The sequence below is a fragment of the Trichophyton verrucosum genome (genome assembly GCF_000151505.1).
Source record: "Trichophyton verrucosum HKI 0517 chromosome Unknown contig00257_1.f1.exp, whole genome shotgun sequence".
Taxonomy (NCBI): domain Eukaryota; kingdom Fungi; phylum Ascomycota; class Eurotiomycetes; order Onygenales; family Arthrodermataceae; genus Trichophyton; species Trichophyton verrucosum.
Window position 1 is genome coordinate 1 of NW_003315483.1, and position 26,097 is coordinate 26,097.

The 26,097-nt window shown below is 46.5% G+C and overlaps 9 protein-coding genes across 9 annotated transcripts; 5 read left to right on the forward strand and 4 right to left on the reverse strand.

Moving 5' to 3' along the window:
• Nucleotides 1–33: 33 nt before the first annotated feature.
• On the reverse strand, nucleotides 34–983 carry TRV_02989 (uncharacterized protein; the record flags this gene model as incomplete). Its single annotated transcript, XM_003022828.1, has 2 exons — nucleotides 34–594; nucleotides 777–983. 2 exons carry the CDS (start codon nucleotides 981–983, stop codon nucleotides 34–36), a joined length of 768 nt encoding a protein of 255 aa, XP_003022874.1.
• A 1,098-nt stretch (nucleotides 984–2,081) lies between these two features.
• TRV_02990 (uncharacterized protein) lies at nucleotides 2,082–3,362 on the forward strand (the record flags this gene model as incomplete). Its single annotated transcript, XM_003022829.1, has 5 exons — nucleotides 2,082–2,550; nucleotides 2,627–2,749; nucleotides 2,817–2,938; nucleotides 2,991–3,072; nucleotides 3,151–3,362. 5 exons carry the CDS (start codon nucleotides 2,082–2,084, stop codon nucleotides 3,360–3,362), a joined length of 1,008 nt encoding a protein of 335 aa, XP_003022875.1.
• Nucleotides 3,363–4,383: 1,021 nt separating this feature from the next.
• Nucleotides 4,384–5,241, forward strand: TRV_02991 (RNA polymerase II Elongator complex associated protein Kti12, putative; the record flags this gene model as incomplete). The annotated part of the gene is made up of 1 exon (XM_003022830.1): nucleotides 4,384–5,241. The coding sequence occupies one exon, from the start codon at nucleotides 4,384–4,386 to the stop codon at nucleotides 5,239–5,241; it is 858 nt and encodes a 285-aa protein (XP_003022876.1).
• Nucleotides 5,242–6,044: 803 nt separating this feature from the next.
• Nucleotides 6,045–8,018, reverse strand: TRV_02992 (C2H2 finger domain protein, putative; the record flags this gene model as incomplete). The annotated part of the gene is made up of 3 exons (XM_003022831.1): nucleotides 6,045–6,663; nucleotides 6,725–6,949; nucleotides 7,054–8,018. The coding sequence occupies 3 exons, from the start codon at nucleotides 8,016–8,018 to the stop codon at nucleotides 6,045–6,047; spliced, it is 1,809 nt and encodes a 602-aa protein (XP_003022877.1).
• Nucleotides 8,019–12,761: 4,743 nt separating this feature from the next.
• On the forward strand, nucleotides 12,762–14,466 carry TRV_02994 (carboxypeptidase Y, putative; the record flags this gene model as incomplete). The annotated part of the gene is made up of 4 exons (XM_003022832.1): nucleotides 12,762–13,379; nucleotides 13,439–13,802; nucleotides 13,856–14,328; nucleotides 14,395–14,466. 4 exons carry the CDS (start codon nucleotides 12,762–12,764, stop codon nucleotides 14,464–14,466), a joined length of 1,527 nt encoding a protein of 508 aa, XP_003022878.1.
• A 453-nt stretch (nucleotides 14,467–14,919) lies between these two features.
• Nucleotides 14,920–15,739, reverse strand: TRV_02995 (uncharacterized protein; the record flags this gene model as incomplete). Its single annotated transcript, XM_003022833.1, is given in 2 exon segments — nucleotides 14,920–15,561; nucleotides 15,581–15,739. The coding sequence occupies 2 exon segments, from the start codon at nucleotides 15,737–15,739 to the stop codon at nucleotides 14,920–14,922; spliced, it is 801 nt and encodes a 266-aa protein (XP_003022879.1).
• Nucleotides 15,740–16,362: 623 nt separating this feature from the next.
• TRV_02996 (uncharacterized protein) lies at nucleotides 16,363–16,800 on the forward strand (the record flags this gene model as incomplete). Its single annotated transcript, XM_003022834.1, has 1 exon — nucleotides 16,363–16,800. The coding sequence occupies one exon, from the start codon at nucleotides 16,363–16,365 to the stop codon at nucleotides 16,798–16,800; it is 438 nt and encodes a 145-aa protein (XP_003022880.1).
• A 437-nt stretch (nucleotides 16,801–17,237) lies between these two features.
• On the reverse strand, nucleotides 17,238–19,108 carry TRV_02997 (MFS multidrug transporter, putative; the record flags this gene model as incomplete). Its single annotated transcript, XM_003022835.1, has 6 exons — nucleotides 17,238–17,771; nucleotides 17,868–18,115; nucleotides 18,194–18,282; nucleotides 18,340–18,733; nucleotides 18,769–18,859; nucleotides 18,992–19,108. The coding sequence occupies 6 exons, from the start codon at nucleotides 19,106–19,108 to the stop codon at nucleotides 17,238–17,240; spliced, it is 1,473 nt and encodes a 490-aa protein (XP_003022881.1).
• A 4,743-nt stretch (nucleotides 19,109–23,851) lies between these two features.
• TRV_02998 (F-box domain protein) lies at nucleotides 23,852–25,872 on the forward strand (the record flags this gene model as incomplete). The annotated part of the gene is made up of 2 exons (XM_003022836.1): nucleotides 23,852–24,001; nucleotides 24,073–25,872. 2 exons carry the CDS (start codon nucleotides 23,852–23,854, stop codon nucleotides 25,870–25,872), a joined length of 1,950 nt encoding a protein of 649 aa, XP_003022882.1.
• Between the last annotated feature and the right edge of the window lie 225 nt (nucleotides 25,873–26,097).

Sequence of the window (26,097 nt, forward strand, 5' to 3'; positions counted from 1 at the left end):
TTTTTTTTTCAGTTTATATATTTACTTATTTTTTTACCAGGCCGTGTGAGTCGGCTCTGGCTCCGGCGCCTTGGTCGGCTCCGGCTTCTTGGGGGCCGGAGAGGAAGTTGGTGGAGCCTTCGTGGGCTCCGGCTTTGGAGCCGGCGTAGGAGGCTCAGGGTCAGTCCCAATCTCAATACCGTACGTAAACTTGAGTTTACGGACGCGGCCGATGATCGGCCAGAGCCAGTTTGGGATGGTGGCCACGTTAAGCTCCTGCTTGAGGAGCTGAAGCTCGGCCTCCGAGCAGGTGCCAGCAGCGCATCTGGCGACGCTGTCCTGGTCGGCATGGTCCATCCCCTCGAGGATGGTGTTGACGTCGGCCTCAGAGAGGCCTTCGTCACGGCGAGCCTTGCCACCTTTGGCAGGCTCGATCTTGGAAGAGATTTTCCATCCCTTACCAGATGGATCGTCCTTCACCATCTGGGCGGCAGCTCGAAGCGCCGCGAGATCCTCCTCCGAACATTCTCCAGCCAAACACTCAACATGAAGAGTCTTTGGCTGAGGCTCTCCTGAGGGTGAGTTAGCATAAGAAGTTGAAGATGGGAAGAGTTGCTATGTTCCTACTTACCACGCCTCACAGTCTGCACTGGCATGCCAGTGGCTGGCTGCAACAGGGCAAGCCCTGCGATAGCAGCGACGATAATCTTGCTAATGGCCGGCATGGTTGGTCCGGCCTATATTGTTCTGTTAGCTTGTTAACTACAAGCCATGGTAGCTAAGGAGAGGTGACTTACAAGTGATGTTGCTTGCTGGGGTGTATAGTAGAGGGTGATAGGGCTGGTGAGAATTTGTGACTGTGTGATGGGAAAGGAAAGAAAAAAATTCGAAGGTGAAGAGGTCGAGGACGCGATATTTATACCTTTATGAAAGAGAGTTTTGACATAAGATGGCCACGCAGTTGGAGGACGAAGAGAGTACTCCATGATGAGGGTGAAGCCCATTTGGTATCCGGTTAGAGACAGGAAGGCGGTATGGCGCCATCATAGCAGGGTCACAGCAGACGGAAGGCAGGAGAGTGGCCACGCCACCATAGGCAAAGGGGTGATATCAGCTCTGGCTGGAACTGGTGTACCGTCATAGACTGCAATGGGACATGTCGCCTTCATGACAGAAGGAGAGAATATCGCATTTGGTAGAAAGATGAACACCTTAAAGTGTCCTAATTTTGACGCCTTCAAACACACCATGTAGAAGGAGGGGCCGCTCTTCCTCCTCCTATTCCTTGAGACATATAACTAGGTATGTCTGTAGATCTTCCGCATACATCCTGATGGAGAGACACCGGCTCTCTAGAAAAGAGACCCTCTGGCGCATATCCCATCATGCAGCCTTATTGTCAGCTTGGTATGGATGCGAAACCAACGCGGGTAGGGGCTGTGATGCTGTCGTTGACTAGATGTTAGAAGTGGCCATCAACCGGGAGTTGGTACGTATACCGTCATCGACTATAGGAGAAAGTTAAGGGGGAAAGAACAAGCATTGCACGAAAAAGCTTGGCTGTAGAAAGTTTGGAAGATCGAGAACGCGTATACGCTAACGAATTGAAGATTGACGTCAAAAACTGTTACGTTACCGACTTCAGGCCGCGTACAGCAGCGAAGTGAAGGAGGCGTAATGGATATCTTGGGTCAGCCTCAGCAGTCCCAAGGCCCAACCCCTACCTTGTGAGGAAGCCAACCCATGGAATGCAGGAGGCGAACGTAACAATCGTAAAAAGTCAGTGACGCATTTGGTAGTCGCATCGGTGACGGGACACCTTAGGCAAGACCGGGTGGTTGGAAGACACAATAACGTCATGGACTTGGGGCGGTACTCGTCGTGGTGTATTCGTCGTAGTCGTCACCGACTCATCCGAAATGAGGCAAGCAATAAGAAGAGCAAAGTGAAGGGTTTTCTTCTGCCTTTCTATTCCATTTCCATATCACATATTTGAAGAGTGTCCACAAAGGTATACACCCGGTACTTTGTCCGTGTAGCCCATTTTCGTCAATACAACAGTCTATAACGCACCTAAAAGGGAAATACCAAGAGAAAGAAAAATGTCTCAATATCACTCAGTTGCTAATGAGGAGCCAGTGGATGGCATACCACATGTAATGGAGACTTCTAGGGCGGCATCCCCGTCCTTGAGCTCCAACCTAGAAGACACGGTTGTTGGGTCCGACCAGTGCAGCTCGTCAGGAAGTGATTCCTTAACGGGTATCAACACCCCTTCAAATGACGAAAGTACCGGTATGGCCTCGCGAAGTGCATCTCCGGCTAGCCCTCGTGCCCATACAGTATCTGCTTCATCTAGAGAAGGCGCTACTTTTGCACATTCGATCGATGCCGCAGAGAGAGCTCAAAGTGAAGCGAGGCCGGAGGGCATCCATCGCCTTACAAAAGAAAGCTCCGGGATATTCTTCACGCGGTTTCTATTCCTGTTGGGGCTCACATTCTTGGCTGGAATGATTGTCGGATCATGGCCGCACCATGAGTGCAAGAGTCGATACCCCGACATTGTCTACTGTAAGTTATCTAGGGCCACTGTGTACTGATATTCTCCATACCCGTGTAACTTCAGCTGATCAACAATGACTTTTAGCGCCTGCTCGGGCTATGCAGGAGTATCGGGCAGTCCGTTTCGATGGAGACATCCAGACGATAAACCCGTACAAAGGGCCCCCAAGCAAGGCGTTAGATGAGGCCTGGAAAGCTCTCTATGATGGTAAGTTACCGCTCAGATAATACAAAGCCTGATGGAAGAAAGGATATCCTAACTGTTAATAACACAGTCGGCCCGCTTCTGGTCGATAAGAAAGAGCTTGAAGCTATCGGGAAGGAGAGTATGGAGTTGCCATCACGCCCCGGCAAGCACTTGGCTAAATTGGCGGTATTTCATCAGCTCCACTGCTTGGTATGTGTATTCTGGCCTTACTGTAGAATCCCAGGCTGATGATAGGGTATAGGACTATGTGCGCCGGTATGTGCATCGGGAGCATTACCGCATCGACGATAGCCATGCAACTGTCTCGGGAATCGATCATGCTGGTAAGTTAGACTACCCTACTGCCTCTTCATCTAACTAACCACGCTTGTATAGATCACTGCATTGACATGATCCGCCAGGCTCTGTCATGTTCAGCGGACCCCACGCTCATCACCTTCAGTCAGAAGAGTCTTTTGCCGAGGTAGAGGCTGACTTTAGTGCAACTCATGCTTGCACTAACTTCGAGAAGGTGCATGGCTGGGCCAAGGACCAGGCTATCAACATGACAGAGGAGATCATCCGGAGCCCACGGCCGTTCAGGGACGCTGTGGTAGCATCTCTCAACGACTGAAGAATCAAGACAACCCTGGGCTGTGTCACGCTCTGCTTCTCTCCCGTAAGCATCGACATCGGCATACGGGGAAGGTAAAGGCGCTTTCGGGTGTCTCCTTATTCAGTGGTCTGGGTCTTCGGGTGGTTCTGGATGGCAGATGGCGGTCTATCGATGACCGGACGGGGCGCATCGGGCAGCTCAGAATTCTCACCATTCTGTGTTTTTGTCGTCATGGAGGAGGCTGATGATGACTAAGCAGTTAATTTGGACGATAACGCGAACTTAGAATATTGAACTAAAATGACGACTCGAATAAACCATCCGTGCCATCTCTCACACACTCACTCTCTCTTATTGAAACAACAAGCATAATCAGCAAGTAATGCCATATATTTGCCAGTATAATTTACCTAAATCCTGTGATCAAATAGAGAATTCCTGTTGCAGGATAGTCGAGCCAAACGTGAGGGTTATTGACAATTGAATTAATGCGCTGATCGCTATGCCTGTACCAGAACCCAGACACCCTATATCTTCACACCCATTCTAACATTTACATAGCTAATTCTTTTAACTGGTTATCCTTGTTCGGGACTGACCTATCGTGCGCGCCAGCTGGCTACGCTCTTCGAAGCCCTGCAATCGTCCCTCCCTGCTACCTCCAAGTCCCGATATAAAATTCATATTGTCACCTCTCATGATGAAGCCCACCCGCGCACTGTATATGATAATGCTAAGTCAGAAAAGCAGGCAAGAGCTGTGGTATACGCCCGCGTGAAGAGGTTACTTGGCAGAGATAGCATTGTTATTGTGGACGGAATGAATTATATTAAGGGTTGGCGGTATCAACTTTGGTGCGAGAGTAAAGAGGCCAGGACAACAAGTTGTGTGGTATGGATTTTATTTCGCACAGTGCGGAGATATCTTATAATTCTATCCTCGGAGCTGCTAACCGTTCCGTGTTGAACAGGTTCATGTAGGGACACCAATAGACCAGTGCATATCTACAAACGAGGCACGGCTTAAACGAAAGCGAGAAATGTTTGAAACTCGTACCGAGCAGCCCGAACCAGCGTCTGTCGATCCTGATGTGAAAAAAATGACCGAACCTGGGGATGAACCCACGCCAAAGAGCACTGATATAGAGTCTGACGAGGAACCGTACTCACAAGAACTATTAAATAACCTCATATATCGTTACGAGGAACCCTCAACAGCGAGTCGTTGGGATAAACCCCTTTTTACTGTACCCCGGGATGATACGACCCCACCGGTGGAAGACATATGGTTCGCTATAACAGGGCAACAGATAACGAAAGACGAAAACCAAACTGGCCTTTCGACTGGTTTATTTGCTCAAACTGATGCCGGGCAGGACGAGGTAAATTCTACAGCCGGCGCGCTTTCCACCCCCACTGGTGCTAAGAAAACCTCCCTTCAACGACCTACATCAACTCGACCAAAAATTGTCCCTCATCAAGCCACGGCAGCACCGCCAAAAACGGATCCAACCGCACTATACGTGATTGAAAAAACTACATCCGAAATTATATCAACAATACGCAAGTATTCCTTAGAGCACCGATCACCATCTTCGTCTACGTATTTAGCAAACCCACAGGCCCCCGGCATCACGATACCCATTCCTTCTACACAGACGTCTGTCTACATACCCCCTTCGACTCTGGCTTCTGCCCCCACAGACGATTTAGCTGGTGCCGGCGGGGTTTTAACACTTCCACGCCTGCAAAGATTAAGAAGGCAGTGGGTTGGGATGAACAGGGCGTTTGCGGGACATGGCCATGGCATGGGCCAAGGCAAGTTGAATGAAGAGGAAGTCGGCGAAGCGTTTGTGAGATTTTTAAATGCTGAGTTTGAAGGAATGACCGAATTCTAGGTGAGATTTAATGATGAATGACGAGCATAGTATGAAAGCATATAATTATCTTGAATCTCAATTAAATTTCAGGGTGTTGAAAATTTCGTAGCATGTAGTCGTGAATCATGTTCTCTGGGTGTGTGTAAACACGAGCATAAAGGGAACCATAACAATCAAAGGCAAGAAATGATTATAGATTCAAAAGAAAAGGAAAAGAATAATGTTGAAGTATGCGTCTGTTGGCTTCCGCAACCCACTGGCTCTCCTGGCACGCTCAGTTTTCTTTTTGTACGAAAATTTTTTTGCAGAAGTAGTTAACCAGATCAATTCAAAAGTAGGAACATTCTGTCCTAAGAAATATAAAAATGAAGAAAGTGAAATGCAAAACTAAGTAACAATAACGTCTGTCCGCAGCGTGGTGTCAACCCACTACACACGCCGGGCGCCTCTTCTGAGAATTCCAATACCGCCAATGCAAAGGACCAATTCCGAAGTAAACCAATAAACAATGCAAAACTGTGCTGTTAGACGAGTTGGGGAGCAACATGCAAATATGACTGAAACAACATAGGAACAGAAAAAGTATCATCATAAGCCCGGTCTGGGTTTCCCGAGCATAATCCAAAAATAGGTTCAGAGGGAAGAGAGAGAGAGAAAAAAAAAGGGAAATGCTAGTGTAAAACCTCTAACAGAAATGGAAGATGGGAAAAAAGTCCAGTAAAGGTGGAATCCAAGGAGAAGGGGGTCAAAATGAATCACTTTTAATAGGACAAATGAAACCGAAATGCAATGTAGAGAGCGCATACGCTAGCTGTTGAACTTTAGGATGACTTGGATGCTCTTTCGTTAGCAAGCTGGCCAGCTCGGATATAGCGGTAGTTGAGGCTAAGGGTGTGGAGTTCCTGCAGCCTGGCATTGGCTTTTTCATGGAGAGTGGGATCCTGTGGATTGATATTCTTGAGTTCTTCTTGTAGCTGAGCAAGGCAGGCATAATAGCTTCTCTCTGCGTTTTGAAGCTGCTGGCCGCTCTGTGCCTGGGCAAGCTTGAGAGCTGCCGCAGTCTGAGATTGAACTGGGCGAACTCGCTTCATGGTTTGGCTGTTTGGTGAACCACCCTTCCTTTTGCGGATTGCAGAGTCTTTCTTCTTTCCGGCAGCTCCGGTGACTGGAGATCCTTCGGGGGAGCTGGCTTTGTCAGATGAAGTGTAGTCATGGACACGCCTCATATGATCATGTAGGTTCCAACGGCGGGGGAAGCCGTTTCCAGGGATTGACCGTTCACAGGCTGGGAAATGGCAGAGATGAGGGTTTTCCCCATGGCCATGCATACCATGGGCCTCCCTTTCATGGCGGAATAAACAAGCATTGGAAGAGAAATGGGCGTCCACACATTGTGGGACTTTGCACCTGTATGGCTTAAGGTGGGAATCCAGATATTTACTACAAACAGGCTCTTAATATCAGGTAACTCAGTTGATGGCTGCAGGGGGTGAAAACTTACTGGTAAGCACACTTTTGAGTGGTTGGGGTGTGAGAGCAAGGCTTTTCCCTGGATGCGAATGGGCAGTAGTACTTCCCATCGGTCTCTGGCGGAAGGGAATAAAACGGGTGGTCTCTTGGGTTCCTGGTCTCTGCACCATCTTTGGTTCTGGAGCTTAAGACTGACGTGGAAAACATATCTCCATCAGATACTTCTGAAATGTCGCCAGTAGCCTCAGTAGATAAGCTGGATCTCTTGGCTGGCTTAGAGGGTCTGATAGTCCTTATATACCAATCTTCGTTAGTTTTTCATGCCCCGAGCGTAGATATGTTATGCAAAAACTAATGTACCTGTTATAATCCCTGGCGCTCAGCGGTGGGCTGAGAGGATAGAAGCCGTTCATTGGGAAATTCTGGCCTGAAAGATAGGCAGTATCAACAAAAGGAGAGTCATCATGTCCGGCGTAAGGAGAGAAGTTTGAGGGGGAACAGGCAGAAGTAACGGGTACATCTTGACCGGCCTCAGTAAGTGGAGGAGTAGCTGGTATCTGGGCGTACAAGTTCGACATATGAACTACATTTCCAGTAGAGGTATCATCACTCATTGCTGACTGGCACCAGGGGCTAGAGACAGCCAATGAGTCGGAGTTCTTCATTCCTTGGTGAGCTGGGTCGAACTCCATCTGGCATTTTTCATTTTCATGTCCATTTTCAGTGGTAATGTGGCCTGACTCATTCTTAACAGAAAATCCCATAGCACCGGAAACGGTTTGGAACCCATGGGAATTCCTAAATGCCATCTGCGGGCTATCGCAGCTGGCGGTCGCATCCTGAATTGGGTTGATATCCGAAAAGGTAGTGTGGTCTGCGAATCCTGAAAAGAGGGGCTGTGTGTATGGGGCGAATGTCAACATTTGGGATTCATGCATATCATAATCAGTGGTTGAAAGTGATTGAGTGTCAAATGACTCATCAGTTGCCTCGCTGGCTGTGCTAATATCAGCACAGGTTAACATGGCATCGCTGATGGCCCAGTTGCCTAGGTTATCAAACTGACAAGATCCGTTAAGCCCAGGAGAGATCGAAAAATTGTCGCCTTGGGAAAAATCATCATCTTGTGACCTGGCTGGAATGTCCACAAACTCTTGGGCTGAAGAGCTTTGATATGATTGTGACCTTGATCCTTGGGAGTGTCTTTTGGGGATTGACAGTTTTGACATGGTGGCCTTTCCTTTTGTAGCCATGGTGATGTGTGATGTGGGTAAATCCTGGAAATTTCTAAAAACAGCACTGCGGGCTCGAGTTAGTATTGTCATGTTTGGCAGTCATTAAGTTGTTGTAAGGAAACATGAATGAAACAAAAAACATCGAAAGAAATTGCGTCCGTGTATCCTAAATATCAAGTTAGTTTTATCATTCTCCTCCATTCATACAGCTTGCAGACTGACCATGAAGGTAATGGCTGTTGTTAATTGGCAACCAGTTGTTGATTGAAAAATCCATGAGGCCACTGAAACATTTTTCTGATATATCCGGAAAACATCCATGGAGCGTGGCTGGCTCATATAAATCATTGCGGTAACATTCATAACTGGGATCCGTTCCAAAGGTAATGGGTAATCCATGAATAAAAAATCAAAACGATCGAACACATTTCAACTGCATCATCATACATTGTGAATATTTGCATGTCTCCCGGGAAATCAGGGCACTTCGTCCATTAGTAAAGACACAAGCATCATAATTTTTTATCAATCCATGGTTCAAAATCCTGGCTAAAAACTGGGGAAATATCACACGGCTAGTGGTTCCTCGCTGGCAGTTTCAGCGTTTGGTCAAGATCATTCATCATAAGTTTTCCTTCTGGTTATCAATGTCATTATTTGCGCCAAATGCAGAATTATGCATATGACTAACACGAGCCTTCCGTTGACGGGTTCGCCAGGCTGTGCTGCTAAAAAGCTGTAATCATCCAGGTGAGCTATCCATGGGGTGGCAAACGGCAATATTTATGGTATCCATCCGGGCGGCAGTGGCATGCTTTGGTCGTTGTCCGAGGGCATCCGAGGGCTGTGGTCGCAGAGCAAGACATGATTTGAGGGTACAGGTCCGTATAAAAAGACATGCAACGAAAGCAGAGTATACCAGAAGCAATAACGAAGCAACAACATAAAAACACACAAAACATAATAAAAGAAAGAGAAACAATGGGTACTACCTGATGTTGTGGCATGCAATGCCGTAATGCTAAAAGCAAAACTATATCCTCAAGCCCTGGAATTGGGCAAGTCTGGTCAAAACAATGCAATGAATTCAAATGGACAGGAGAATAATCCGATGTTTGTTTTTGAAGCGGCCAATATTTTGGGTTGTGAAGCTGATCCAGTAGGCGAGAGGGCAGAGTATCAAGTCGTCCACGTTCAACTGAACTGGTACTCACTTTCCACAGTGATAGGACTGTAAAAGGTAATGGAAATGTGAAAAGAATATAATGGGTGGCCAAAAGGTTGGAAAGTTTTCAGGTTGGGTAAGAATGGTGCGGTGGTTGGGAGAGAAAAAAGTACAGAATCAAGAGGAGAAATGGGGACATCGGGCTTTAACTACCCTTTCAGCGCATCTCCCAGCGCACATCGCACTGGAAGGCCGCCTCACCCTGCAAATCTGAACGAAAGACAAGCACAGGAAAGCGGGGCGAGTGCAGCTTGAGGGAAGAGAACCCGCAGACCCAGGCGAGGGGATTGGTGCACGTTGTTTGCTTCGCAGATATCATGCGGGTAGTTTATTTGTCGGTTGCATAGTGTGGTGTGATAGTGCCAGGGTTGTCGCAGCAGCCCGCGAAGACAAGTCACTGGCGATGTCTCGACGTGGCACCTTCGCTGTCCAGGATGTTGTCCGCCAGGGCTTCATCTCAGCCAGTCATTTCGCGCCAAGGGAACCTTGGAAAACAGCGGTGAAAAGTGGCTTTTGAGTGATATTTCATTTGCTTCTGAAACGGGTGCCAGCCGCGAGGTCCTCACTCAGACAATTATTGAGATCTTCAATAATAGTCGGCGGAGTTGATGGCACTCGGAGGAAAGGAATTATGTGGCTGGGAATCTCGCTCTCTCCAGCAACAACAAATAATTAATTATATGGTAGAGACGGGATCGGCCGCCTCTGGTGCCGGATGACCGGGATGGACACAATCCGTCCTTGAGACCGCATCATAACCTAGAAGAGTGATTAGCCAATCCAAGGAGGATGCGAGGGTCCCTATGGGGCTGCATGAAAAGCGAACAAGGCGCATGTTGACAACGCATGAGAACGGGACAACATCTACAGAAAACGGAGTACAACAGCATGAAGTGTTGTGGTACGTGGTCAAACTGAGCCGAACAAGGCAATATTATCCAATGCAATGATCCGTAAAGATGACCTAAATTACGAAAATCTTTGCCTTGTTGAATTCCAATTCATATTTCGATACATTTGCTTCATACTCTTTTCTTTTTACAAGAAAAAGGAGGGGATGCCAGCCTGCCCGGCTCGCCGAAAACAAGTGTCAATGATTGACCAGGCAGTGTGGTCTCGGGAGGTTGGGCAGCAATGCATGAAACCCGCATTGAGATGATAAATTTAATGCAACCTAAGGATGGCATTACGAGCCTATATCTGCCGTCGAGTTAGCAAGCTGATAACACAGGTTAAAAATAAAGCCGCGAATGTATTCGTCTGTGTGTGTGTGTTGGCCATGATCAGATATGATGAAAGATGGTGATGGGTTTTCTCGTTCAGAGATCCGAAGACCTTCAGTTGAACTATGCTTTGTACATGGGGATCATCATGTAGGCCAGAGGTGAGGTATGTGCCAGCAAAGAGGTCCGAAACGGTAGCAGACATACCTTTGCTATCTCTATAAAATTGTTTTCCAGGAGGTTTCTGTGTCGGGTTGGGGACAGCAAAGTAATCCGCAGTGTTTACTTTGAGTTACCCTCCCGTCACATATGCATTCCTTACTCATTCCTAAGGAAATAAATATCCCTAGCCGTTGAGAAACACAGATTCTCGATCGGGTGAGGAGGTGAAATAATAATGGTGATAAACAGTTGGCATGTTGTTGTGAAATAACATCCCTTTTTTTTTCGGACGTTTCAATTTTTGTGGACAGTTTTTGATGACTAATTTTTCATCACGTGACAATGGAGGGATTACTAATAACTAGGGGTGCATCTACCGGCTGATGTAAGCAGGTTACGTCGTGGCCCGAGCCGAATTTTATGCTTAGCTGAGGCTATTTCTAAAAAGTGGAGAGGCGAAGTTGACGATGACGTTAGTGACTTAAGGGCTCTGCTCTCAGCCTTGGCATCTAGGGCCACGAGATGGGACACAGCCGATTCATCTGTTGGTATCTCATGGTCCCCCATAATTGATTGCTGCCTATAGCCCAACACTTGTCAATACATACCAGCGAGCCTGTCAAGAGCCCTTATTTAGCGTCCAATTATACGGCATTCGGTGAAAAGTGTCCTAAGATAAGAGCCTGAGGGGAAAGGTATGTGACAAATCACTGATTAATACTTATGATCATAGGTATTAACATAAATTGCGGTATAACAAGCCTGTTTCAAGCCTTTTCAAATGCACCTTTCCAATATTGAGCATTGCAGTTGGTAAAGCAAAAAGCAGATTTCCATATTTGTTCACCTCTCCCATTTGGCCTGGTAGAATAGACGAAAAAGGTTTATTTTTCTTCCGGAGTTCCGAAGGTATTCTCTCCCATAAATCCACACAGTTGTCAGTGATCGACAGCTGCAATCCCATGTGTAAATTTGAATACGGGTGTATGACTTACTTGATATACAAAAATCCATCTTCATCCTTATGAGTGTCATAGACAGTAGATAAAATAGAGGAGTTAGATGGTAATTGATTGTTAATGAGAATGAATAAAGCCTTTTCCGGGGGAAGTCTCAGACGGTCACGAAGCACATGCAACAACTGGCCAACCAAGAGTTCTCTGGGGGCAAGGATCCTGCAACAGTCAAGGTCCACGATGTCCGAGTTCTCTTCCTTTTCGCAAACAAGCTATAATGACGTTAGCTTCATCATAATATTTTGAACATCATGAAAGAAAGATAAATAACTAGTGGTATTTCGACTAGTAGTAGAGTAACATGCAGCATGGATATAGGTCAAATTTGGAGCAGCTAGTGAGTAGCTAGAGAGGATCGGACTTACTGGGATGTGATCTGGCTGGTGCTGTAACGTGTTAGAAGCTTCACGCTTACGGCGCTCAAAACTGTGATTCTTTTTAAATGATGGCATACTGCTGTCCTATTGTAGTAATGTGAAAGGACGGCTATTATAGATGAGGAGAGGGGTATTTCGTTTATAATAGTTGAGGAGTACTAGCTGGGTGGCAGTACATTATTTATACACCCTCAAAGGGTTCGTAGAATTTACTAAAACTCTACCTGATCGTTCTTAAATTTCTGAAGGTGGCTATTCACCATAGCCTAAACCATGGATATCCATTGTCTTGGTAGAGCTTAATGCATATTTGCAACGTTTGCAATTTGAGTACTCGTAATGAAAACATTCCTTTCAGAACTTACCAGGTTATGAACAGTGAAAATTTAACTAAGCAGGGATTAAATACCTTCCACTATATCCCATCTAATACTTGTGCACCTTTACCCGAGACTGGTGCCTTGGGATTCACTGACGCCTTCAGGTTTTGAAAATTGGCTTGTGGGACGAGAATAAAGGTAAGAGTTAATTATATTTTGTATTCTCTTTTGAGAGCAGTAAGGGGTTCTTTGGGTATTCTCAAGCCTTGTAAAACTTATGATTATTTCTTCTGCCATCTTTATATCCTTCTAACGTTGTTCCAGGCAAAATGTCTTTCCAATAATTTCCTATGTGTGACAGAAACGCTGGCGCCTAGGCTTGGCAAGGCTTGATCCCAGGAGCTAACCAGGCCTAGTTAGTTTCGGCACGTGACTCTATAACTTAAGGTTAACCTTAAAAACGTGTTTCCCCACCGGAGAAAGGGGAACTGAGACCAAACTATTTCAATAATGGAGTTGTATTTAAACATGTTGTCATTCTGGTATATTCTCCTAGCCACACCACTCTTCGGCCCCAGCCAGGCTGTATACCAGGCTCCATTGTCAGTTGATCAACCCCAAAAGGTAACAATTGAAGAGGGATTCCAGATCTTCACGAGCAAGCATTCTCCTCAGCACTCAATCCGCATTAAGAAGCAAGATGGCTCAATTTGTGATGCCCATTCCGCCCAATACACTGGATGGTTAGATATCGGGCCGAAGCACCTTTTCTTCTGGTACTTTGAGAGCCAGAACGACCCCAAAAATGACCCGCTCACGTTGTGGATGACCGGCGGACCAGGCTACTCCAGTATGATAGGGATGCTTGAAGAGGTAGGCCCTTGTTTGGTCAATGAGTATGGCAATGGTACAAAATATAATCCATGGGGTTGGAGCAAGAAGTCATCAATGCTGTTTGTTGATCAGCCCGTTGGTGTCGGCTTTTCTTATGGCGACGAGGGCCATGACATTCCAAACGATTCATATCTTGCTGCTGTGGATATGCACAGATTCCTTCAGTTGTTTATATCTGAGGTCTTCCCGAACAAACTGAATTCTCCATTTCATATATCTGGAGAGTCTTACGGTGTAAGTACCCACCTGTAAGTCTCAAAGGTAGTCCTAATCCTCTTTTCCGTCATCTCTAGGGGCATTATATTCCATACCTCGGAGCGCAAATTGTGCGACAAAACAAACTTTATCCAAATGAGCCGCAAGTACAGCTCAAGTCTTGCTTAATAGGTAATGGATGCATGTCACATATGCACACCACATTCGGTTACTGGGAGACCCTTTGCACGACTAATCCCGGCGTCGAAAAGCCTGTATTCAATGAAACCAGATGCGATATCATGGCAAAGAATATGCCTAGATGCATGAAAGTCGCTGACGTTTGCCGTCGCAATCCGGATCCAGCGATATGCCTCTCTGCACAATCTGTCTGTGATGAAGGTATCACTGGACTGTACAATAAAGAATCCGATGTTAAAGGTGGTCGTAATAGATTTGACAGTAAGGATGCTTAACCTACGTTCCTATACGCGAGATACTTACTATTATAACAGTTACTACCCCTTGTCAAGCGGACGATATATGTTATGTTCAAGGTCTTCATCTCCAGAATTATTTAAACACAAAGCTTGTTTGGGATGCTCTTTCCCCTCCAAAGGAAGTCAAAGAGTACAAGTTTGCTTCCAAAAATGTCGAGGACGCCTTTGGTCTAACATCGGACTCTATGGTACCTTCAACTGAAGAAGTGGAGTTTCTCCTTTCAAACCAAATCCACATTATGAGCTACCAAGGTAATCTAGACCTTGCGTGCAATACTGCAGGAAACTTGAAATGGATGCACGATATTCCTTGGAAAGGCCAAGCTGAGCTGTCTTCTAAAGCTCTGGTCCCATGGAAATCAGTCCTTGCATCTACGGGGAAGAATGAGACCGTAGGGAGAATGAAAGAAGTCAAAATTCGTGTCACAGATAGTGCAACTTTTGCTACTAGATATGCTTTTGTCACAGTGGATAATGCTGGCCACATGGTAAGTCTAATCGTCCTCCTAAAAGGCTTATGCTACAGGGTGTAACTAATAATTGCTACTCATTAGGTTCCGCAAGATCGGCCTGACGTAGCCTTTGATTTGATGAACCGTTGGATTTCTGGAGAAGCCTTCGTATAAACTCACTGACGTCAGCAATTGTATAGGGGTCAGACCCTGAAGCTTGTTACTGGTCCCTCCCAAATTATTTCCTTCCTTTGTACTCTTACCGCGTATAGAGTACGACTATACTTATATCAGTAGTTAGCTAAGACAAATGTCATGATTTGTATCTGCTTTCATATGTAGACGATACCAACACAATGACACTTCTGAAGCTTAGTTGCAATATACATCCACCTAACAGCCAGTCTGAGGAAGTTATACTGGCTTGCGGGAGTATGCCTAATTTATCCAATCCTACTTTTAAATCCAATATATCCGAGTAAAATTTCATGACACTATCAGCCGGGTATTTGTCTGTCCAACTCCTCTTCTTTCCACCTAAGTTCATAACCAAAAACTGTCCGTCTTAGTTGTTCGTCCTGTTATGTACAGTTAGTAGCTATAAAAATATGTAGGGAAGAAAATATATTATACCCCAGGGTCATCTTCAAATAATAATTTATCCATAACTTTTTGGAATATTTTCTTCACCGTAAAACCGCTCTGTTCGGCTTTAGGGAAAAAGGCCGTTATCTTTTCCAGTAGCCAAGGCTGATATGGGGTAAAAACCACAAAGGCTACCGATGCCTTCGACCGCTTCAAAGTCATTTTTACACTGTTAATCAAGCTGTGATGCTGTGGATGATTGTATATGACGTCTGCGAGAATCAAAACATCAAACCCCCCTGAGGGAGATTCCAAGTACCTGCATATGCAGCCGGTAGGGTCACCCCACTTGTATCCCTCAACATGAAGAGGTGATGGTTGTTTCTTGATAAACTTCTCGCAGGTTGACGCGTTTATTCGCATGTTGTCGACAAGATCGTGATCGGGATAATCAGTTATAACAACTGTTTTAGCCCCCATAATAGCACAGATAATGCTTGGTAGACCGGCACCTGCCCCCAGCTCGAGGATGTCTTTACCTTCAACCCATTCCGAGGCGTTTTCTTCTAGAAAGTCAGATATCGTTCTTGCTGCATTCCAGAGAAGATACCCCTCCAAATCAGAAAAAGTCAGTCGAAATGGTCTCTGTGCAATTAACGTATATTTAACAGTCAAGGGTATACACTGCATTAGTTATTCCTACATATAACGGATGGCTTCCAACAAGTCGAATACTCAGGGTGTCACCAGAAAGCATGCGATGTTCGGAGAAGGTTGGAGGCTTTGGAGGGGGGAAATACCCCTCAGGCTCTTTGAAGATATCTCCAAAACCGAGCGCCTCGTCTTGCAGCTCTAAACCCATTGTATCCCCCCCTATGGTATATAATTCAAGGCTAGTTTGTGATGCCACGACCCTTTCACGTATCAAAACTTCAAAAGTTACACAAATCTCGAAAAATAAGATATGACTAATCAAGATAAGATAAGATAATCACGTGATACAATTTCTCCCCACATGACGTAATAATTCGATCATTAGTTTAGTGCGTATGGTACCGTTACGGCGACGATACCCAGTAATATAAATCTCCTGTTTATTGGTTGACAAGAGAAACTCCCGCACAGTACCTGCCAACTGACGTGTATTGCCCTTACAGCCCCTTGCCGAGGCACGATCTCAGATGCTCCGACGTTGCATGATCGACCGTTTCCTGCTTCAGATTGTCACTTTTCGTTCTTCGTTTACTTTGGCCGGGAGTGCTGCTGGCTCTTTTCACCTACCTTTTGAACCCCAGCCTATCTATGCCGTACACTTCGAGGCTGACGGGTAGTTAATGTGCCTGTGCCGACATCTATCGACAGAAGGGGAGAGCCAGAGACATAACCTGCTACGTACGATCCATTGCACGTCCTGCTCGAAGGAAACTATCCCATCATCCCACGCATAAAACTGCATGATCATTCGCACCAGTCACGCCGCTCGCAATGGCAAACCAGACTCTGCAGAGCAAGGACCAAATCGCGTTTTCTCATCAACCGGAGCATCAGCAGCACCATCAACATCATCAACATCAGCAGCATCAGCAACATCAGCAGCATCAGCAGCCCCTAGCTACCACATTGTCCCAGACAGCAGTGTTCACTAGCCAATCTACATCCGCATCTTCCCAAACCAATTCATTACAAAACCTACAATTATACCCAGCTGGTACTCAAACAGATGCTGAAATACAGTCACAGATACAAACTCAGCATGCATCAGACCAGCAGATTCACCTGCAAGGCCAGAGTGAACCGCAGGAAATGTGTGGCAAGACTGCTACTGCCCAGTTCTTACAGAATGTCAATCTTGTCGCTGAAGCTGCTAGGCGGGCTCAGATGGGCATTTTGATGCGCGATTTTGAGGAAATTTCATTTGATTAACTGGCATATCTTTTCTCGACGTAACAAATCGCTTGCGAGCCTACGCCACCCCGTTGCTAGCATGCCAGGTACATGCTTGGATATTTCCCGTTGATTATTTCAGCTTCTTTTGAGTTTTCTACGATATCACTATATTCTCATTCTGCTCACTTGTTTCTTGGGGTTGGTGGGAGCTTTGTATCGTGCGGCGTTAGCGATACCTGCCTCTATACCGCGCTGGGATGCGACTATTGACCTATAAATTTACGGCATGCGTCTCCATACTGTTTATCTCTGGGTTTAGATGATTATTATGCCAATGGACGATTAAGGTTCACTTTTATATGTCATATTTCATTTCTTATTTTGTGCTGCTATTTCATGAACACAAGGTAGAATATATATGTACTAATTTCTCCTATCAACCCAACCGCCCAGTATATAACTTACGTCTAGGGTTATTCATCCAGGTCTACAGCCGGTGTAGACACCTGTGTCCACCAATTAAACAGTCCGACAAAAAGAGCCATGGGAGGACAGCACAAGGAGAGGGCAAGGGTCATGCCTTGCCAGCCTGTACCATCCTTTAATAGTCCCGCGATCAAGGGACCTGCAAATTGGCCGCATGCAAATGATATATTCAGAATTGCGTAGGCCTGAGCAACAGCGCCATACGGGCCAAATGCTTCGGGTGTTTTCGCCTCAGCGTCACTAACTGAGTGGAAGACCTCCGTCATTGTAATCACTTCTATGATGACAACCGATAAGCCAGCCACAGCTAGCAGGCCCACAAGTAAGAGGACATTCAGCACGCTTGGTCCTGTCACATAGCGCATAAGGAAGACGGCAGGGCCGGCCAGCAGAAAAGCTAGCGGTGAAAAATAGCGAGTGCCAACTTTATCCGCGAGCTTTCCGATGAGGATACCAGCTGTACTGGGAACTGTTATGGAGAGGAATATCAATCCAGCTCCCGCCGAACCCCAACCAAACCGCTGTATTACGAATAATGGCAAAGTCTAAAAGATGGACAAATTTAGTAGATAGGCTTTGGTAAATGTAGTTGATATTGGGGTAAACAGGGAACATACTGCCTCGAAGGCGGACAGGATAGAAGCTGCAACAGCTATTTCAAGCAGGGTAACTAGTATTTTTGGATTTCGAAGAAGCTGCACCATCGGTGGCAGGCGCTTTCGTGGTACAGCAGGCTTTGATTGTTGAGCCTCGGAATCCAGCCGTGAGGGAGGTTGGAAAAGTGAGGCTTCGTCATTATTCTCATCATCCGCGAGGCACGGAGTCGTCTCAGATGAGTCTCCAGAACACGCTTTATAGCCGTTGGCTAAGCAGGATTCCGAACGATCTGAGGAGCAGTCAGCAAGGTTACCTATTTTTTATCCCTAAAGACACAAAAAAGAACCTTCAATGATAGCAAAACGTAGGATCACATCCAAGCCTAATAGTGATAATGGGATTGCAAATGAAGCGTAATATCCAAATTTATCATAACTATAAAACTTATCAGTCCTCAAACATAATAATAGAACATATTGCTTTCGTACTCACATGATACCGGTAAACGGACCAAGAAGACCTCCCCATGTCATTCCCAAAGTTGTGTGGCCCATAGCCTCTCCAATGCGCTCTCTGCTTACTCTATTTGCAATAAGTGCCAGTCCTGCCACCCATACACCGCCAGCGGCCAGACCCTGCAAAAGCCTCGCAATAACTAGCACTGGAGGTGATGTTGAAATGATAAATAGAGCAACTGCACCAGCCATGGAAATCAACCCTATAAAAAAGGCTGGTTTACGTTGGCGGGAATGATCTGATATATAGCCAAACACAACTAACGTTCCGTCAATAACAAGTGTTAAGATCATTGAATCCAGAGACATACGAGATCCAATAATCAAAGTGGCCCCATATGAAGCAAGTAGAATGGCAACCCATGTTTGAACTAGAGTTAGTTATATATAGTTAGCACAAACAAACCACTAAAGGTAGTATTGGAGGATGGGCCCATACTTTCTTCCCTAGGCAAATTCCCAATGTCTCCTAGTACTTTGGGAATTATTGGAACAATCTGATATATTGTTAATAAGATACGAGGACAAGTTTGTTATTGATACGGTAATACCATTGAATATATGAATGAATCCTAGATGTACGACTAAGTATATATTCCCACGGATCAGTATACGTAGCTTAGGCTTACCACAAACATTGCAACTGCCACTGCAAAAATGGCAAATCCTTCAGAAGACCGAAGTTCATATGCCCATGGCAAATCTGCAACGCCCGGCTTTGCCGGCCATTCTCCATGGTGCTCCATCTAGGAGTGCAAACGGACTAGTTATTAGATCGGTAGCGACAGATCCAGTGCCTATTGGGGATTATAAGCCGAACTGGCGGGGTTGGCAGTTGGCATGGGTTATATAGATATGATCAAGACATATAGAACTTGATGGCAGTGAGCTGGCCTTGAGATAAAGCCTAGGCCGTGCAGGGTGAGCTGGACTGCGGGCGAATGGTATACCGCAAGAACACCTAATTTGCCACCCTATTGGCTCCTAACTGAGTTTTGGTTGGTGAACTGGGAGGGATGTCAGAGGTCACTGTGTAACTGGACATGCAACAATCTTCTTGTTCTTCGTACTGTGTGCAACGAGGACCGAGCCGCCGAGTTTAACATCTCGGTCTCTGGCAAGGAATCTGTATGAATTTTTCTTCGGGGAACTCGTTCGCCCATTGCCGGAACAACTTCTTCTCCAACCGAAGGTACCTGCTCCACTCCTATACCTAGTTAGTTAACTAATAATGAGCTTCCATGTTGGTTATTCGTTGCGTTTGTTGGCATCCAAGCAGTGAGGTCAGCGTCTTTGACCCAGTCTTACTTTAGCTTGCGACATTTTATACAACATGAGAGATTGTATGAGTTAAAAACGCACCGAGGACGCACTCTGCCCATTCTCGACCCACGAAGTTACACGTCCTGCTTGTGCACAGGGACGCAAGGCTTGCCAACGACCAGATCTTACTCTGGACCAAGCAGACAATGCAAAGAGCAGATATATCTCATCGGGAATTCCACCTGCACAATAGTATGGCGTTGTCGCTAATCTTATCTGCTAGCCCAGCCTCGCGTATGCACGCAGATCAGACCCAACCCGCGCTGCGATATATGGAGCGGACGTAGGATCCGAGTGAGAACGCTGAGGTCACACGCCCAAGAAAATTAGGCGGAGGCGACGCATCCCTTGCCCGGTGGGGGGGTATGTAATGCCCGAGTACGGAGCATGTAAAGAATATCATTGTCCGCCTCTCATTGACGACGGTTCATATTCGAACGCTGACCATGGCAGCGATGTTGTCTGGTTTGCTGTTTATGCTGTGAAAATCTCGGTTCACAGAGAACAGGGCGTACATGCAAGTAGCCAGTCTGTGTTGCAGGTCAAGTAAACTTCCAGTTCATGTATGAACGCAGGAACTGCCCTAGAATAAAACCCGGTCCATCCCTTCCAAAGGAGCCCGTTGATTGAATAACCCCCTGTCCACTGCTGTCCGAGTCCCGCGTATGGCTTGAAGAGACGTAGCGTTCGCAAAACACTATAGTTAACAGGCATGTCTCGTCAGAGAAACGAAATGTCTGCTTGTTGAAACATGTCTCGACTTTTCGTCGGCAGTTAGGCCAATCTCAGTTTGTAAGCACGGGTAAATTTGACCAATTTCGTCTCTATATCAAAGGCCCCCATCTACCCAGAGCCTTCTCTGTTTATTCCTGTTGACATGCCTTGGGCAAACTCCTCTTCGCACATCGTCATATTACGTCGAATATCATGAATTATTCTTCTTTTCCCTGCATTCGTTTGTAACACTGCGATTCTGCAGTGTTCTTTGAGCATCAGTATGATATCCAGCATGAGGAAATCATACAAACTCTGCTTTTGGTCGAATTAGCCAGCCCAAGTCCCCTCCCCATTCGGGCAACTGAGGGTTTTGGCGACAGATAGAGGGAGTGGTAGCATATAAGACCTAGCAGGAGCAAGAGCTGAGTATCAGTTAATAATAGTGTCAATTTATTGGTATGGTGTTTGTCCAGAATAAATACTCTTAGCTCACTGATGGCAGATGTATTCATATTTGAATACAAGCGAGGGGCAATGAAAGAGTAGAAATGCTCTCTTCAGTAATAGCAGTCAGTAGTCCCCATGACACATGGTCAAAACCCAGGTTCTCGTCGTTTTTGGCGAGAAGTGTCACTAATATATTCTTTCCCAGATCGAGCCACGGTACTCAGCATGGAATATCAGGGGAGGCAGGACTTAAATATTTACCCAGACCGGTCTGCATCGGAGTCTGGATAATATATGCATCGACTTTATTTTTCTGTGCGTACTTGAATCCTGGATCTCATTGAGGTGGTCCAACAGTGCAAGTGTGGGTTTTCGCATTTACTTCTGTTAATTCGAGGAAGAGATGTTGGCACTGTTGCTGCAAGTCGCAAAGCTGCAAGATGGTCTACCAGCCTGAGTATAAGACTCGAGTTATTACGAGCTCCCGGGACTGAAGGTATAAAGGTAGTAGCCACAGAAAGCACACAGGGCTGAGTCTGACTTGTAGATCCATATACCAGATCCTCGAGCCTAGAAAAGACCTAGATGCAATATGCAGGTGGCATTACTGGCTCCTCGCGTTTGCTCGTGAAACACGCACCTCTGTCAGTGAGACGAGTGCTCAGTTTGTGCATTGTTTATCGGCCTATGTCTATCACCTTAAGGCAGCGTGCATGAAGAACAGTCCTCAAGTAAGAGGATATAAGACCATGCTCCATGTAAGGAGTACTGGAGCCCCAGCCAATCATTACGGCGCTTGGGATGACTTTGCACTGATGCGGCAATATTGTCTGGTGGGAATTAGAGAGATATGCGTCGACTGCGTCAAGGAATTTAAATCTGAATCTGTGGGAATCTCTTACCTCCTCGGCTGAGACTCCATACTGGAGTCTTCATTTCATCAACACTCCAAGAGCATGCGCCGAGAGTCCAATTTCTTTTCCCCAGGCAGCGTTAAGCCCTTAGGTTTTTTTCCCCTAGCTAGGAGACCCATCCTGTCTATCGAACAGCCGAGCATCCCCAGCTCATGGCTTAGAGAAAAACCTCTCGAGCTGTTGCCAGGTAATTTGCATGGCAAATAAGTGTTTGCCACGAACTGCCAGTAGCTCAAGCCACAACCTCACGTAATTTGAACTCGTCACCCTCCAGAGCCTCAAGTTACGAATCCAGTGTCTGACAGCCAGGAGTCATGCCTCGAATCAAATCTTCGAACTTTTTTTTTTTTGGCGACCTCAGCTCGTTATGACACTTGAAGCTGAAGCTGGAGCCTGAGCGGAGACCCGAGAGTGGAACATCAAACTGATAATGCTGGCCGGGGTACGAGCTGACTACCACGAAAGGAAACCCAGGGCGAAATGCTGTCATCAAATGGATTGCGGAGTATCCCCTTGACAGGAGACAGGCGCAAAACATTGGAGTAATATTGCAGCCTGGATACTCCGTATGGAGGCTGGGAAGGCATAAGCAGCCAATAACACGCCATCTGAGCATGTTAGGGGCCATGCGCGGCTCGGTTGGCCCACCTTCTGAGCGAATCATCGGCGAGATTTGTCGAAGAACCATGCGGCTCTGTTGCCAACTTTCGTGCCTGAGACAGTATTCCCCTTGCCCGGGATCGCTTCCCCCAAAGCTCCCTGTATGGAGTAGAGGTGAGCATCTCATCTTCCTTCGTACTCCATGCTCTGGGGATGCCATTGCTCAGCCACAATCAGGTGACGGTCAATTATGTTTATCTTTTTTGGGCTTGGCTGTCAAAGGGCAACGCAGCTACGGATCGGGCGAGGGGTGGTGTTTGGTGGGATCATGGTGGGCTGGTGGTGTAACTGGCACGGGAGAGTAAAGCTTTGTCGTCTTCGCGCCATTTCAGGTGTGATGCTCCTTTTGCGGATCTGTCCGGATGACCAGAAAGGGAGTCAGCATTCGCATCCTCCCAAAGCCCACAAACACGCTGCTAGTTATCTGTCCGCCTCGGGTCCAAAAAGGCAGAAAAAGAGGAGCTAGAGGCGCCTCAGTTATCCTGCAGGATGACAAACACGGCTAGCTCTCGGTATTTCGCGCCAACAAAGCTGGTGCTTAAGATGATCAGGCCGCGGGTGGGCGTGATTTCGTAAGGCTTCGCACGCTAAAAGGAGGCTCTTCTCCTCCTTTGAGCCTCATTCCTCGTTGCAAACCAGAATATGGTTGGCCATGATTCATTCTTCTGTCTCTGACTTGCATTGCTTTTTCCTCGTCCCTGTCCAGTTTCAAGGCATCTCTGGCATTATTGAACCCTTCCAGACCCAATCAACTAGTGTCTGGCCTTGAGTCTTCCTCCACCGCAGTTCTCGCCGCCACACGAGTCCACCAACTAGTGACATCCAGCAATTGTGTTGGTAGGATGAGACGGATCTTGACTTTTGAGCCTCGTGGCGGCCCACAAAGGCACTAGCCGGGCTTTTCCCAGCGGCTCCAGGGCCAGATAACTCTTATTAGAGCTGCTTCATCCACCAGTTCCGGGTGTAGGAATGCTCTCTATCTTCCACGTTAGCCAGTGCGGTTACAAAACGGAGCAGACTCACAACATCCTTCTAACCGTTCGCCTTTAATAAATATAACAAGTAGCAGCCTCTAGCACAGAAGATATATCAGATACCCAGTCTACTGTGGCTCTGTTGAGCTGGCCTTTGTGGTTATTGTTGCTTGTTGCTTCTTGTTGCTTAGTAGTGAGATTTATCCTCACTTTGCTGTCCTCTCTCTGCCTATTCCCACTTTGGGAGCACCTTTGTGGACTTCATCCTCCGCCTATCCCTTCAGACTCAACTTCACCCATTCTCTCCCTCCTTGGCTTACTACCGTCCTCTTTACTGCTTTGCTGATGGCTCTGATATAAAGTCATTCCCTTTAACCAGTGAAACGCGCTGCAGAGCCCAAGAACAGCGACTACGAGTATTGGTTCGTGGCGCAAGGCGATTCAATAGATAAGCATGGCACCGATATTTGATGCAGTTCCCTTTGATATATGGCATCAAGTAGCTGGTTATCTTGATCCAAACGATTATGTTAACCTAAGTCTCACCAACCGCACACTCTATGGCTTGCTAAAGGATGAGATTACTGCTCGAAAGGCTGTCAAGGTAGGAAGAGTTTTAAGAATAGCCGCAATTTCTTCTGCTGTTTCTACATATGATGCTGATATGCTGTATAGGCTCACATCGCCTATACCGTGGAAGGGGAGCTTGCTGCTGCAAAAAAGATTTCAAACCGTGAAGCACTTGGAAGAGTGTATGATATTCGTGAAGCTATAGCGAGTGCTCAACCATACTCTGCGAGTTTAATTGCGTTCGGGAATGAATTCCTTTTCCATCAGGGAGTCGTTTGCTACATCAGCGACGGACAAATTCGGACGTTGGACGTTCTCAAAGCGGCCGAGTACGAAGAGGTTGTTGACCTGAAAGAGGTCCTTGACTCTTATCCCCTCATTTCAAATGGACGACCTTATTCAAGATTCAAATACAAGTTACTGTGCTACTGCGATGGAATGGTTGCGCTTGTGTGCCAGCCTGGAGGGCGAGACTCGCCGTGGTTGCTTGTAATAGATATGAGCCTAAACTACTCAACTGCCAGGAAACCCCATCGGGTCAGATTCTGCCGCCCCCTAACCTCGACTCGGAACCTCTTTGTGCGCCTTAACCGTTCATTCATGTACTTTGGTACTCATTCCGGCCGTGGGAGGCATGGCCATCGTGAGTGGATCTTGGAAGGGTTCAGTTTCGTGACAGGATCTGATACCTCCCTGGAATCTATCCAGCTCGAAAACTTTGTGGGGTCTGAGATTGGATCGACTGTGTGTTTTGAGGTCAAAGATGGTTATTTCTACGCCATTTCCAACCAAACTTCCTTCGAGGATGAAGAAATTGACTGGACTTCCTACTATATTTGTGCACGATTTCCACTCATTAATCCTGTTGATGTCAAGTGGCAGCGGATATGGCGACGACAACACCGCGAAGGGCCGATTAACGACAACTGGACGAAGCTATCACTTGTGGTAGACCCGACAACACGCCAGCTAACCATCGTGGAATGCAGGCATGAGTGGGAAAACAGTGGAAGTGAGAACTTTCGCATTCACTATAGCCAGCCTCTCGACTGCTTTGACACTGTCGATGGCAATTGTAGGACGGAATTCTCGTTCCCTAAAAGTGGCCTTCCTAAGTACCTACCAGTTCGCTCGCTTCCGGACGACCAACTAGCTAAAACCCTTGACCCATTCAGTCGTCCAAATTATGAACCGCCGAAGAAGCGCCACAAGAGATTCTATCATCTCGAATATACCCCTGAGGAGGCCCAGTCTCCCAACCGTCGAGATTTCACACTTTCTAACACCAAGTTCCACGGCTACAATCTCATGGCATCCGCCTTTATGGACCTTGTCAATGATCCCCCACCACCAGTGAAACCATTCAGCACACCTCCTGACAGACTCCGGCTACGTATTGGAGCAAGAAAGCGTCAATTCCAACAATACGAAATGGATGATAAAGGGTCCAATGCGACAATGTATCCTCGTAGTGTAATAGACATCAGCGGCTATTCAGCCCCTAAAACTGAAGAAGGATACCAATCCCGTGGAATAAAGATGTGGCCCCCAAATGATGCACCACCAGAGCTGCTGAAGCTTTTGAGTCCTACTCCAAAATCTGGGAAGGTCGTTGCTGCTGCTGACGAACGATTCATGGTCTATTCGACTGATGCTGGTATGGAAGACGGAACAAAAGCCCTTATATTGATCAGTTTTGATCCGTCATTTGGCTTGAGACACATGAAATCCCTAAAGCAGAGGTCTTCGGAAGCCCTGCCAAAAACATTACATTCAAAAAAAGTCCAGCCCTATGCAAAAATGTCCACTGCTCGAAAAATGTTTGCTACTCACCCGGAACCCACCTGGTTCAACGTTGAACCTGCGGAGTACTTGAGATTTAATTACGGATTCTGGCTTAGATAGAAAGATTAGCCTTCCGCTATCAGCCTTATCCACTCGATACAGCCCCTTCCAACTTACCCATGCCATTTCAAGACCTTCCCTTAGCGAGGGAGTTAACGGTTCATTTTACATTTCCAGCTTTCGATATTCTCGCTTCCAGGACGAAGAATCTCTCCGAGCATTAAATTACATCGGTTATAAAGGCGGCGGTTTGCTATTCTCCTTCCACAGCTTTTCCCAGTTTCA